The sequence below is a fragment of the Sebastes fasciatus genome, chromosome 1 (genome assembly GCF_043250625.1).
Source record: "Sebastes fasciatus isolate fSebFas1 chromosome 1, fSebFas1.pri, whole genome shotgun sequence".
In the NCBI taxonomy this organism is placed as follows: Eukaryota; Metazoa; Chordata; class Actinopteri; order Perciformes; family Sebastidae; genus Sebastes; species Sebastes fasciatus.
In genome coordinates, this window is record NC_133795.1 from 10,793,688 (window position 1) to 10,808,917 (window position 15,230).

The following is a 15,230-nucleotide window of genomic DNA, read 5'->3' on the forward strand; positions in this document are numbered from 1 at the left end:
GATCCAAACGCAGAAGGGGGAACATGAATCATTACACTTCCTGTTGTTGCACGCTGTCCGGGGAAGGAAGAGAGAGGACGCCCCCGGGGCTCCGATTGATTCCGGAGACTTAATTGGGTTTATTAGCCAAGATGTTGGGCCCCGCGAGGAGGCTCCCAGAGGCCGCCGAGTCCCCCCCCCCACCCACCCCCCCACTCCCATTCCCACTCTTCTGAAGGAGAAAGCCTGCGTAATTGTTTTCCCTCCATCTTCTGTGTCATTGTCAGATGGGTCCTGCGGGATTATTAGCAACCCCAGGTCCCTCAATAATTCATCCAGAGCTATTTATACACAGATGGAGAGTCCTCTAAAGTCTCCCCCAGTGAGCTTATCTGACGCTTAGACAGACAGACAGAGAGAGAGAGTGATGGGGAGAAACAGTGCTACAAAGGGAAAAGCAAGAGAGAGACAGAACGAGAGAAAATGGGAGAGACGTACAAAGAGAGTGAGGAGGATGGAGGGAGGCGATCACAAAAAGAAATGCAAAGACGAAGCGAGGCGAGTCTGACAGTGGATAAAACAGTGCGAGCGAGAGACAGCAGCGCTTTAGGTAGACACAATGACAATGTTTCTGGTGTGCATTGAGTTTCAAGGTGAAACTCTCTCGTCTGCTTTGCCAAAGTGAACAAAAGCACCGTCCCGGGAATAGCACAACCCTCACACAACACACATTAATGGCTTTTAATCTTCCCCCCTTTTTCCTCCATTTAACACAATTAAGATGTTTGCAAAGCTAACATGGACCACTAGTCGCTATAGGAAGGACAGATGAAAGACATCCAGGGATTTCCGTATGCAAAGTAAACACAGTTATCCGTCCTTTCTAACGTGTCAATGCGTACGGCCAACAAAACAGCAGCAAGCCATTTCTTAAATCACCTCATAATTCAAACACAACATTAACACATTAGCATATTAACATTAGCGTATTAAGTAGCTTCTAATCCCAAACAGATAGCGGTTGGGCTACAGGAGGCTCTACAGGAGGCTCTGCAGGTATACCTGCGTCTTTCCGCCCGTAACTCGAGGAGACATTTTGTTGCCGTCGAGCTAATGAAGCCGTTGGCGCACAAAGTTGATTTTCAAAGTCCCTTTGTTGGTGCTCCAGCCACAGATAATTATATATATTCACCCCCTTTGGCAGTCACTTTTATCCAGCTCATTTAGAAAGCTTGGCTTCCTCTTGGACAAATTGGGACATTGAAAGGCAGATTGGAGTGATAGTTTTTACATTTTGCATCGATGGCACATTAATCAGGGCAACTATAGCTAAGGGAGAAGACCTGCTTTAACACCCTGTGAAAGGCTGACTGTTTGTCTGTTGCATCACAAAAGTTATTCATTATCTAAAGTACATTCTCTCTGCCTATATATACGGGACTGTACTGTAAATCCATAACGGACCATAACATGGGAACTGCCGATTAATATACAGAATAAGTGATAAATCACAAGCAAATGCTTTTTTAGTTTTTTTTTAACTACAGGCTTAAACCTGCAGTGTTCTGAGAGAAAACTAGACTTCTGCACCTCATCATGGCTCTGTTTTCAGGATTTAAAAAATCTAGCCCGTGACGGGAGACTTTGGCCAATCTCAGGTCATTTCAGAGAGAGAGTGTTCCTATTGGCTGCTCATTCAACGACAGCTGTAAATCACTTGCAAACTCCGATCATACAGTCAAACTAGGCATTGCTGAATCAATATTCTGTTACTGTAATGCCTATTTCTCGAATGTTTTCATAAACATCTTGCAGTGTACTGTTTAGCTGTAAAATTAGAAAGTTTGCTCCGGCTGGTAGGCAGTGCTTGGTATTTCCTAAACGTATCTCAGCATGGCTGCCAGGTCACAAACTTTCTAATTTTACAGTTAAACAGTACACTACAAGATGTTTCTGAAAACATTTGAGGAGAGAAATAGGCAATACAGTAACAGAATATTGATTCATATTTGATCAGCGCTGCCTAGTTTGACCGTTTGATCGACGTTAGTGAATGATTGACAGCTGCTCAGAGACGGCAGACACCAGCTCGGCTCTGATTGGTTGTTTTCCTCCGGTCTGTGAAATCTTGCCGATGCCATTAGGAGCACCGGAGGACACAGAGGCACATGATTTTTTTCAGATTACCTGTCTCATACTGTCAGGATATAGTGACCCTATTATAAAAATAACTTTTTTTAATCATATTTGCTCCATTTCTATCCACTGCAGCTTTAAGTGAGGGACTGTTTTACAGCTCATAGGACAGGGAGAGTCACCTGAACACAAACTGATATTTATAAAAGTAGAGCTTTTAATTAGAAACTTTGCTACAGTCTGCCGAACAGACTCAGTAAATGATTTACTTTGTCATGTTTCTCTCGTGATGATTAAATTGAATTAGTTTGCTAAAATAATAACTTTAATATTGCAGAGTAAAACACTTTCATGTTTTACTTAAATTGAAACCCACTTTTAATGAAAACATTTTTGGGAACATGACATTGGAATCTAATTCTCCATTTTTATTTATGAAGTGGACTTTTGTTAGCGTTAGATACAGCCTATGCCAAATTAATTGCTACTGCCCCGTGCGTCCTCATGGTATTGATAAACGATCCGTAGAGGAACGCATTGTTTTCTCTCTCTCTCTCCTACACACACACACTGACACACGCTCACTGCTGTTGCTCCGGGGAAAGCAAAGCTTATCAACTAGCCAATGCTCACACACGCCAGCGCGCACGCACATACTTCTCTGTCTCTATCTATAAGCCCATGAAATCATTCCACACCAAGTGAAGCGGGGTATGTATAGGTTTGGCCAGGATTCCCATCTCCTGTTCTGTGATTAAAGGACCAAACTAATGGGCTCTGTCTCGTAGGGAACCTGTGTGGGGCTGGGAGAGACCTCAGAAGCCATTAAATTGCAAATCTGTAATAATTTGCTGAAGGCTTTCTGTCCAGATCATTCCCTGGGCTGATTTGTGCATTGAAGTAACGCTCTGAATGGCCAAGCACAAACGCAGCTGAGCCCACCGGCCAGCCAGCCAAGTTAGTTTACTAGAGGGCAGACTCCGGATACATGCAGGGCCGTATTTACTTTACAAGAAACCACAGTGCAAACCTATGCTGCGGTTTTCTCATTTTCTCATTTGTGCCGGCAATCTGCGCAAAATTAGTGCTTGATTTATGGAGGCAGCAGCTAATCAGTCAATAAGCAACACGGCCTCTCAGTGAAGGAGAACTTTAAAGGACCAAAAAGCTGCAGACAATGGTCTGAGGTGTCTTTTATGAGACTCAAAAAAATAATTAAAATGGTTGAAATAAAAAATACTTATTTAATATTTAATAAAAAGAGATTCCAAAGCAGTTCATTTGGTTGCAATAACATAATAATATCTATTTATATAATTGTTTAAGCTAATGTTGAATATTTAAATAAACTTCTGAGGAAATTAAAAAGAAGAAAAGAAGAAGAAAAGATTGCTTATACGACAAGGCATTGCAATATAAATAAATAATATAAATAAAGAGTGCACTCACCATCAGCTCAGTGAATGCCATGTTCAAGTTAAGTTTAATAGCCACCAACGCTCTTTGTTTGATGCAAATATAATACTAAAAACATTGTGTTCATTTGCCATTGGCTGCTGCTCCCATTTTTTTGTTATATTCAAATATTCAACATTCAAAATTTTTTGTCTGTCACATAGTTATTGTCTTAGGTTAGGGGCTCATAAACAACATAAAAACATACACCCATGAAGACACATACAATTACATAAAAAACATAAAAAATAAATAAATGAATTAATAAATAAATAAGAGAAGGTGTCCAAAGCTGCATTAAAAAGTAGTGACAGTCTATTTGGCCTTGTTTAAAATAGATAATGCAGTGGGAATGAAAGAGTTTTTGTGATATATTGTTTTTTTTTTACTAATTCAATGTATTGATCTATGTAGGTACATTTTCTCCTAGCCACTTCAATCATGTGTCAACAACCCTATGAAGGTTTTCCTTTGCTTTGAGGTAGATAATCTTCTCTGCAAACAGCACGAACCTGCTTAAATCCAGCTGAATGTCAATCATTCGCACTTATGTTTCCTCACTTATTTGCAAGAATCATAAAAACATTTTCTCAATACGCTTTTTAATATGATAGATGATGGGAACACTCAGTTCTCTGCCAAAGTTAAAACAGTTGGTTTGACTTTTCTGTCCTTTTTCTAGCCAATTCAACAATATTTATAAATTAACAATTCAGCTTTATAAAAAGTGTAAAGACAACACGTGGTCTTTTATTTTATTTTATTTTATTGATTTAAGTAAAGGAAATTACTTCAGAACACCAATGGTTTGTCCAGACTTTGTATCACCCAAAATGTAAAGAACCTCTCAGCTGCTGTATGTTGATGGGAGTGTGACTGAACTGATATGCAGCAAAGAGCTACTTTGCACATGCACACTCATTTATTCTTGCAGATGCTAAAGACATTAAAACTTAAATACTATATAAACCAGGTTATTCTCATACACCATTCGTTGCTATATCTATGAAAAGTAATACACTGTAATTCGTATATATCCCACGAAATCTATCTCCAGGAAGTATAATGAGCGACAAAGGCTGCCTAGGAAGGAGGTCGGCGTGGATGGGTGGACCAAAAAACACTGGACCTTTGCCCAGGAGAACTGTATTTGTACCCAAAACGTCAACGTTAACTTGTCATGTAACTTTAGTACTTTAGTTATACCACTTCCGGAGTTATTTTAACTCGATCCTTAATTGACTAATTAATTAATTATTTTCCTAAACCTAACCAAGTATTTTTATTGCCTAAACTTAACTAAGTCGAACTTTTCCTAAACCTAACTAATTAGTTTTATTTTGAAAAGACTGTATTTGACTTATTTTGAATGGACACATCTTGCTGGACATTTGTAGGAAAATGTACAAAAAAAAAAAAAAAAAACTGTTGAGAAGTACTGTATGAGAAGACTGAACTGATATGCAGCAAAGAGCTACTTTGCACATGCACACTCATCTAATCTTGAAGACGGTAAACACTTGAACACTATATATACTGTCACATTAACATACTGAAGTGTGTGAAGAAAGTGCAGGAGCTAACACACCATAGATTGACAAATAAACAATAAAACCTGTCCAATTAACGTGTTGTCAGAGATCCATTTAATATGGAGGGCCGTTGCTTATTTACCCCCGGGGTGGCCGGAGCTGCAGGAGTCTAATTCTGCTCCCATCCCAGGAAGGTCATTCCCCCTTCTCGAGCCATGATGGCCACAGAGTAGTGCTTAAATCTGGCAAAACGCAGCCTATAAATTACAGCAGAGGACAGTGGGGTCAAAGCCTGGCATGGAAGTGGGCCAGAAGCTATCAATCTGCCGGGGCCAGCGAGGGCGACATCTGTCTCTGGGACTCCCTCACTCTTTCTACTTCTCTCTGTGTCTGTCTGTCTTTTCTTCCCTCTTCCTTTTCGTTCCTTTTGCTCACTCTGTGCCTGTCATTGAACAATCTCTCTGTGCCTCCATTTTTAGTCGGCACGTCTCTTTACAATCTCTGCTCTCATTCTTGTATATCGCCCTGCCTCTTGATATTCTTTGTCTGTCTTTGTGTGCCTCCCCCCACCACCACACACCCGAACCCTCTTCCATGGATCTCCCTCGCCTCTTTTCACGCATTCTCTTACATCATCCCCGTTTCAACATCTCTCTAATTCTCCTTCCCTCTCTCCCTCGCTCGCTCGCTCTCTCTCTGTCTTGAGCTCCTTGTCGTTTTACGCACTCTTGCACCATCTCCCTCTGCAGCGATATGTTTTGGTCTATCTGCTCTCCAACCAGCAGGATAGGATAAAGCCTTGATGTACTTTCCCTCAATGTGGTGCCAATATGATTTGAATGGTAATATCTGATAGGAGAAGCCACTGATTTGCTCCATTTTGGGGGAATGAAAATGGAATGATATGGACCCAGTGGGTACCTAGAAACAATTGGCAAAAATTGAAATACCAATTCAAAGCTGTTCAGTGGCCTTTTGTCGTTCAGAAACTAAATTTATTTCTCAAATATAAAATGGAACAAAGCTTCTCTGACCTGAACTTCAGATCCCTCGTGCATCTGTTAAAGAGAAGTAGTAGTTTGCTGACTCTGGGAGTCAAAACTTGTCAAGCCTAATCGAGTACAAACATTTCTTTTTGGTCGATGCTTCTGTCAGTTTCATCAGAACATCTTGCATTACACATTTTGCTCCCCAAACCTTCGAAAACTTCTGCATGACTTATTAATCCTCCTCCATTTTCTGAATCAAACTTGGTCTTGAATAATTGAGAGAGATCTTTGAAAAGCCCTAACCTCCATTCCCACCTTCCTTTTACAAGTCAACGTGGTGCATTTTTAATTGGGGGCCATGAAATAGGCATGAAGGGAAGATGGGAAGAAAGTGAATTGAATCAGGGACACTCAAACCTGGCAGTCGTCGCACCGCACCGACAGGAGTCTGTATGCATGCATACAGAGAAAGCTAAATATGTGCGTGTCCTGACGAGTCATGCCCATGCTCGACAATCTTTGACGTGCTTTCTGTCTGGGACAAATAATACACGGCTTGTGTAATCCCTGCTTTGGAGTATCCCAGCAGGCAGACCCAGATACGCCACTTCGAGTTATGTGTAGCAATTTGGTTGAGAATAAACATCAATTCAACTTTCTATGAACCATAAATCTCCATAGCCGAATGATTTGTTTAGTGTATGAGCCAATTGTGTATGGGCTAAAAAGGTAATTGAAAGTATCACTGTTTGGAGAAATCGTGAATGCTTATTACAATATCTATGTGCAAGGTGATAATATCTGTGATATTAAAACATAACTTGACCTTGAGGACGATGTTAGAAATGGTACGGAACATTTAAATATATTAGATGGAGTTTGAAGCGAATAAAAGACATTTGGAGCAGAAATATGTAACAAGAATGAATGCTTGCGTTAATGGACTGCTGCCACAGTTAGCTGTGACAAACTTTGCTTCTGTTCTTCATATTGCTGCTGTGTCATGCTGCTATTTCCTCGTGGACAGTCTCTGCAGCAGAGAGCTGCAGCTGGACCCGTTTTCATGTGAACACTGGGGGTTTGAGTCGGTTTTGGGCCTAAAATATAAATAAAATTAAACATTAAAAGTTGCTATAAAGTACTGCTTTAGCTAAGGCTTATAGTTGGAGTATAATCACACACATATACGTATATCCATATGCACAGAAAGGGATGAACACACAATAAATATACAGAGAAAATGTATACAAGCGCTTATAAGCCCACACATATACTGTACACATACAGATATTGGGCACGGATATTATAATATTCCCTGACATAATGCCTCCTGACTGTGCAAAGCTTGATAAAAGGAGCCTGCAGCTCTAATCTAAAAGGCAAAAAAAACCACCAAGTTCACACGCGGAGGAGATTCATAACCTTTTGACTGGTGAGCAAAGAAAACGGTGTTTAAGCCTTTTACACTGAACAACTACATATACTGTAAGGCATGGTGCCCGTGTAATTGCGTGGCACAGATAAGAGAGCCAGAAATGGAACAAAATGTAAAGTATAGAGACAGAAATCACATGCGGAGACTATATAGCAGGTTGTGTTATGGAAGCAGCATGTTTATATTTGTCATTATATTATACTTATCAAAGCTAATCCTGAATAGCAATGAATTTTAAAACTTGTAAAAAAAAAAAAATAATTATGTCAAGCTAGAAAAAAAAAAATAGGCAGGGCAGTTCCCCACAGGAAGCTCTATTATTAGAAATGAGATTATCAGTAGAACAAAAGTAAATCTCAAAAACAACATGTAAGACTTTCCAATATTTCAATAGTATTGCATTCCCCGTCTCCTGAACCGGCCACCGGTATCTGAAGCACGGTGGGGCTTGGAAGTAGTATTAAACGTACCTAAAAGAGTGAAGAGGCCTAAAGCGTCAGCTTTTTAAAAATTGAACACGGAGCACAATAATACTTATATGATGCAAGAGCCTTGAAAACAGAAAATATTTACCTCTCCAAGGAGCATTTGTCAAAAAAGGATTTTTTTTTTTTTTCATCCTCTGGAAGAATGGTACACCGGGGCAATAAACACGGCAACAGGAAAGTAAGAGCAGGAGGGAAGCCTGAGTGAGTTGTTTAGCCTCTCTTTATGGAAAACAAAAGGCCAAATGTTGATGAAACATTTAAGGTTATTTTAACCCAGCTGTGGGCTATTGGCTGACGAGTGCCCAAACACAAGAAAGCTTTTCCACTGTGTGCATATGAATTTTTCAGAGATGTTTTTCGCCTTAGAAATTGTTGCAAATATTATGAATCACTTTCGACTTTAGTTTAACAGAATATTGATATCCAAATGTGAGTTAGCGATCTCACAGGAAACAGAAAACATCACACGCCTAGAGTCTTACACTAGAAAATAATTCACTTGGAAATAGTAGAAATTAGCAAATAATCTATCTATCTATCTATCTATCTGTGTGAAAATTGCTGACATCAGCAGCCTCTCTGACCTATAACAATGACCACAAATCTTCAGTGTTGTGCTTCTCCACAGGTCTGCACCGCCGTCCACAGTAAGCCATGACATAACTACACACTACAGTAACACCCTCATATATGCTGACTAGACCATTTTACTGTATGATACTAGTAGACGTGCATGTGCTCCTGATCTGTCAACACAAAAAAGTTCTCTGAAGTTAAGTCACTATAAATGGCAATGTAATTGTAGGATTTATAGTTATTTCAAATGTGTGTCTTTGTTATTGGTATTGATATATTTCATATATATCAATTACATATTTACTTTTGTATTTACCAAACTTGCAATTTGTGTTGAATGTATGTCAGCACTCTGGAAGAGGAAATGAGAGGAACGTATGGGTGCAGCCATCCCTTTACATTATCTCTCTCTGTGTATGTAAAGGTCAGTGGTTTTAATGAGAGGGCCGCCGAGGTCAGAGGAGCCAGAGGGCTCCACCTCCTTGACAGGCCTCATGACTCCAAAACCTGCTGTTAGCATGCTAATCCTCGCAGGAGCTCCGTGAGCACTCCCTCCTTTGGCTCGGCGCGGTCATCTCTCACTGTGACTAACTGGCTCCCTGCTCGGCCATCAGCCGGCCCTCATCTGACAGTCCCCTCCAATAATAATGGACAACAGAGGCAGTGCTGCCTTGACAACGGCCCTCCTGACAAATTAGGCTCACTGTACTCCGCGCTCCGGCTCCGCCTCTTGTTTCCCCTCTTGTTGCTTGGCAGTTCTGGGCTGTGCCAGGACAGGGGTGTGTGGGGGGGTGGCGCGGCGTGTGGCGTGTGGTGCCCGAGTGGTAAGAAGCGACCCGCTCTGTGACACGTGTTGCCTTTCTCCCCGACAAAACAGTCAAAATCGATTGCAACGCGTCTTTATAGAACCGGGGCACAATGTGGGGCCTGAGCGCGCATTTTGAGCTGAGCTGAGTGGAGGATTCTGGGCCAGGGAGGAGAGGAGGAGCACATGAACACACACACACTCATATATGCACACACACACTCATCCCAAACCAAATGCGAGAGGAGGGGAGAGAAAGATCCCACAGAGAGAGGATGATGCAACGAGAGTGAAATTTTTCGGCCGGAACGCATGCTGCATTAACGCAGACCTGCAGGACGAAAAAAACACACCCGCTCTTCTTCCTCTCTTTGTTCAAAGCCACATTTGGTTTTTATCCTCCTTTTTTTTTTGCAGACGGCACTCTAATGGCAACCTGTAACACCTAATTGCCTGCAATAAAACACAGCATGAGACTTTCATGTTTTTGGCATCGTGACTTCCTGGCCTCACCAAACACGATGATCTGCTCTGAACCTGCTCCACTGACACATTCGCTTAAAAGGGCTGAAATATCAATACCGTAGACGTTCAGAGGGAACCATAACTCCCTTTATGACCTGCATAGATTATAGCCCCCATCTGTAGCATAAGCCATCTGCAGTGTGGGTACATTTAAACAGGATTACTATTGGTCATCACACTCTATCTCCACTTGTTTTATTTCAAACATATTAAAACCATTTTCTCAAGTATTGATATTAAATTACGAAAAAGCTCCAGAGCCAAGATATTATCATCAATCACCACAGTTATTTTTATTACAGTGAGCATGTAGGATGATCTGCACTAAAGACCTGTGATATTTTATTTACATCACTTGCCAGGTCAAAATGGACTATTTGGCCCGTTTCTTAATGAAGTTTCAACACCTGCTTTGACTTTGAGCAACTCCCCGGCTTCGCAACCACTTTAACTGTCTGAGCCTATGGCGAGGGGGCTGCTGCTAATGTATTTAGTTTGGCCAAGGACAAATATATTACTCGCATTAAATTACCACCAAATGAAACAACAGCAGTAAAACAAACTCGGTGACAGTTGCATTTGCATTTGCACGGAAAAAACGAAGATGTAGACAATAACGGTTTGGCCTGGAAACACAATACCGCCTGAAGATGTGACAGCAGTAAACAATAGATAACAACCTTCGGTTATTAAATGTCTTCCCCCGTATCATCGCGGCTCAATTGCCCCGGTGATTATTACATGAAATCAGGCTGATGAATAGTGCTAGCAATCATATCTACACCTTCTCTTCCTGAATAGACCCCCGCCTCCCATGCTGCATCGCCAGAGAGAGAAGAAGAGAAAGAGAAAAGGGCTGGCTCTTTGTGCTAGCCGTGCCTCTCAGCCCCGTTGTGCTTGGTAGCAGCAGCAGCAGCAGCAGCCGGTGACCATTATAAATGGCCTCTATTAGCATGGCTCGGTCGCAGAGGGGAGAGAAATAAAATCATTGGGAGAATGTAGGCCTGCGCCGGTGTCCCCGCGCCCGCTCCCAGCCTCTGCAGACCCCCGTCCCACACTCCCCTCCTCCACCGCTCCCTCCACCCCTCCATTCCAAGGGGACAGAATCCTAAAGACTAGATTACTAGTGATACATGGAGTCATTATGGGGAGGGTTATGGCAATAGTATCACGGGCACGGCTGACAATGGCTATAATAGGGGTCTCTTTCTTCAGAGGTAGCATTACCATAGCAAAGGCTGTTTCTTTAGGCTTGTTGATGTACAGCACAACACGAGGGCCTTTTATTACCTGCCGTGGCAGAAAAAAGCTCTGTATTATCTCGCTGAAAGCCATGCTTATTTCTTTGTAAAAGTGCCATGTCTCTTTGGGTAAAGTTAAATGAATGCAACAGTATCCCCCCAGATGAGGCATTGCATTGTTAGCGATGACAGATACTGTACCAAGTATGTGCCATTTGAGGAAAAAAACCAACAAAAAAAAACAGAGGTTGAACAAAATTGTAAAGGAAATAGCAGTTAATCATCTACAAGGTGAGGCTTTGTGTTACCACGGCTGTTATCCAACATGATGTCACTGTCACTGAGCAGGCAACATGTCAGTGCAAGAAGTACATAAAGTGAAGACAAAAGGGGAAGGAGGGAAAGCAAAGAATGAAAGGGATAAAGCAGAGTTAATGAAGAGGAGAAAAGATGTTTTCTGGTGGGCAGTTCTATAGACTTCACTCTACTGGAGCATTTCACACCTTTTAAGGGTCATCATGCCCTCGGTTTGACTCTTTCTACTCTATAGTAGGACTCTAAAAAATTTATACTGCGTGAAGGAACTGAGGGAAAAGGGGAGAGGGAGTGAAAGATCGTAATGTGTTTTGTACAAAATGTACAAAACACATGTAACCACTGAAATGGCACTGTTAAGGTGTAGTAAGTAAGCCAGACCTCATACAGAAAACACAGGAAAAAGTAAAAAAAAATAGCACTTTAAATGGCCTTTTACAAGATGCATGCATTATTTCTCTTCGAAAATATTTGCGTATTTGCTCGTAAGTGTATTTACTCCTGTCTCAAACTCTTGCTGTTCCAGCATGCTATACCTGATCCATGTTATGCTGTGTAAGTCTATCATAAACCCAGTATGACGGCGATGCACACAGTCAGTCACTTTGCCTGTTATTTGTGGGGACGTGCTGTCTTTTATCGCTAATTTGGAATGTTATCCTCGGGAGGAGAGTTGGGAGGGAATGTGGCCTATCGAGCAGGTCGAGCTGGTGAGCTGGTGAGCTGGTGAGCTGGTGAGCAGCTAGAGCCTCCAGCTAGTTAAAATATGAGCGCAGCGGGGGCTCGCTAATGAAAGCGGGGGCCCCGGCCCGGGAAGCAGGGCCGTATATCGCTGTGAGGAGACAGTTCTTAGAATCAGCTGGCCAGCCGTGCCTATAGTTCTGGGGCCACTGGTGATTAACTGTCCAACAGGGAGTCGCTACTACAGCTGGGCTATTAATAAAAGATACCCCCCCCACCACCCTTCTCTTCTTCCCTTCTCCACCTCTTTGGTTTCCCCCGTGCCTGCAGACAGTCTCCGCCCTCTGGAATTATTTGTATATCATAATCATTTCCTGACACATGGTGCATGTCACACATTGTTTACATGAGGCAGGAGGGGGCTTTAAAGGGGGAGTAATGTGTGTGTGTGTATGGGGGGGGTTGGGGATCCCAAAAAGTGATAGCTCATTCTTAATGTACTTTGCTCCCCTGGGAGATGTCCTGCAGGTGTAGCAGATCAATTAGTGACCTCTCGTTATAGGTGGTGATTTGCAGGGAATGACCCTTCCCTTGAGAGAGTGGAAAATAAAATAGGAGGATAAAGCTCAGTCATTCCTTCCTGTTGCACCAAAATTACAAGGCTGGTCGTTAATGTTACACCGAAAGGCCATGTAACATTGTGACACCACAAAGTTTATGATGATTCATTACTGGAACAAAGGGTTACACTGGGAACAGTTATAAAAAAAGAAAAATAGACCTAAATAATAAGCTTGGTTGGGTTAGAATGTCTAAAAATCAATTAAAATATATTTATGTGCAATTTATATTTCAACTTTATAGTTTAGATTTCATATTAAAGGAGGAAAAACTCACTCTGACAATCTTAAAAAATATATATTTTTTAAAAGGCTGTACAATATATTCATAGGCCTCTTGTGTTGCACACGTGCGTACACACGTGCACGCGCGACCGCCCCCCCACTCTCACGACCAACCCCCCCCCAACACACGCACACACACACACACAGACACAGCAGTGAGAGTTACGGTGTGCACAGTGTGTGTGTGTTTGGTGCTGCGGGCGATCAAACAACAGCCTCCTCGCTATTGCAACGTGAAAACGTGATGAGGTTAATGGTCTGGATTTAGCACCGCGGTGGTGAATGAAAGCACGTTTTACAACCGCGCCGGACTAGATGTGTGAACACACTCCCGTGCACACTCACTGCTGCCCACATAGAGGAGCATCGCTCCTCCTAATATCACCCAACACATAAATTCATGCCGTCGTGACTCCCGTGATTCGTGACACCATGCACCCTCATGCTGGGATATATAGTTGCAATGAAGCACTGAATTGCAATGAAAAGGAAATAAAATGCCACAAATCCAGCAACAACATGCGTAAAAGTCATTCTTTATCTTTACAGAAAATTGCACAATCTTGCCAATTAAAATCCTGCATGATTTTGGCTCCTCACTCTCACCAATGTGTGACAGATTTGACAAAAACAAGTCTAGAAGCACCCACCTTTGTGCATGCCCGTGAAGCGGTCCTTCAGCACAGTGAGCTCGTAGATCTTGCCGAACTCCTCGAAGAGTGGCCGGAGGTCCTTCTCGTCCAGGTTGCGTGGGATCTGACCGATGAAGAGTTTGATGGCATCGTGGTCCTTCATGGGGATGGTGGCCGGGCAGCCCACCACCGGGCTGTGGCTGTGGCTTAATCCGTTCACGAGCCCGTTGGTGTTGGCGGAGACCACACCGACACCGACACCGTGCAGCACCGTGCCGTCCACCTGCCCGTTAGTTAAAGTTGCCATCTTCTCGGACCAACCAGTGAGTTTGTGGATGTGGGTGCGCAAAACAAGCAGATGGTTGATGATGGTGGGAGAATCGTTTTTACAAAAAAAGAAGCTGCTGGAAGTCTTGGTCAAAAAAAAAATGTGGTTCCAAGAAGACCAAGAAGAAGCCGTGCCAGAGCCGATTCCACTCTCGTCCTATCAAAGCCAATATTTACACTGATGTGAAAACACATGTAGCATTTGGGCGAAGACGCATATCAAAAAGCGGAGCAATGCCGTGTTGGTCCCGGTGGAGGCTTTGATTCCTTATATTTATGTCCTACCCAATAACTCGTTCATTGATTTCATAAAAGAGAGACACAGAGAGAGAGAAAGGGGGAGGGAGAGAGGGAGAGAGAGAGAGAGAGGGAAGAGAGAGAGAGAGACCAAGATGCGTTCACTGTCTATTTACACCCACGTTCCCTCGTCCCAGCTTCTTGGCACCCTTTTATTTTTTTTTGCATTGAGGAGTCGGTATGGGTGTCTTCTCGGTTTAAACGGACGGGACCGGTTCAATCTCCTCCAGAGCTGCGGGGAGGTTTGAACAAACCTGGGTACATATAAACTCTTCATATGTCGTCTGTGCACCCCTCCTTTTTCTGATGCGAAGACCATAGTGGTACATTCCACCGAGGGGAGAGGGGCTATAAATAGAGAAATATAGAGAATACGGTCCTTTGTGCTCCTACACTCAGAGCAAATAACTACACAGACTCCAGATATTATGCATTACTTCGTGACTGACATGCACACTATATTCTTTTTTAATTCTAATAAGCTGTAAAAACAACTATTTACTCCTGATATGTTTGCATTTACGCACAATAAACATTCGTAGATGGATTGAAAATGTGGCTGCATGTCGTTTCTTAAAGAGGGTTTGATTTTATGCTTAAATCACACTTGATATCATCTTAAAAGCTTCCTCCTCTGCTCCAGCAGCAGCAGAAGCAGTGAGTCGCTATACGCTGCTGGCCGGTGGACAGCTCCGTGGTGCTGAAACGCGTTCTCGCCGGTGGACAGCTCCGTGGTGCTGAAACGCGTTCAGTCCCACAGAGGCGCAACTAAAGCACACCAACACCGACGGATCAGGATTCCTCTGACGGTTCCGACCGCTCGTCGTTATTGTTGAGACGCAAAAACAGCAGGGTTTTTTTTTGCAACCGGTGAGACGACGTGTTATTATTATTATTATTATAGCTTCCTCT

General features: G+C 42.6%; 1 protein-coding gene across 13 annotated transcripts in view; it reads right to left on the reverse strand.

Annotated features, from left to right (window-relative positions):
- celf4 (CUGBP, Elav-like family member 4) overlaps nt 1-14,487 on the reverse strand; it is a 99,206-nt gene extending 84,719 nt beyond the window's left edge. For 11 of the 13 annotated variants that reach the window (XM_074628607.1, XM_074628737.1, XM_074628728.1 and 8 more), the window contains exon 1: nt 13,713-14,137. In XM_074628607.1, coding sequence (XP_074484708.1) covers nt 13,713-14,001 — 289 coding nt within the window. In that variant the 5' untranslated portion in view covers nt 14,002-14,137. Of the gene's footprint in view, nt 1-13,712 lie in introns of all 13 variants that reach the window. The other 2 variants (XM_074628681.1, XM_074628718.1) reach the window with 2 other exon arrangements.
- Nucleotides 14,488-15,230: the final 743 nt, after the last annotated feature.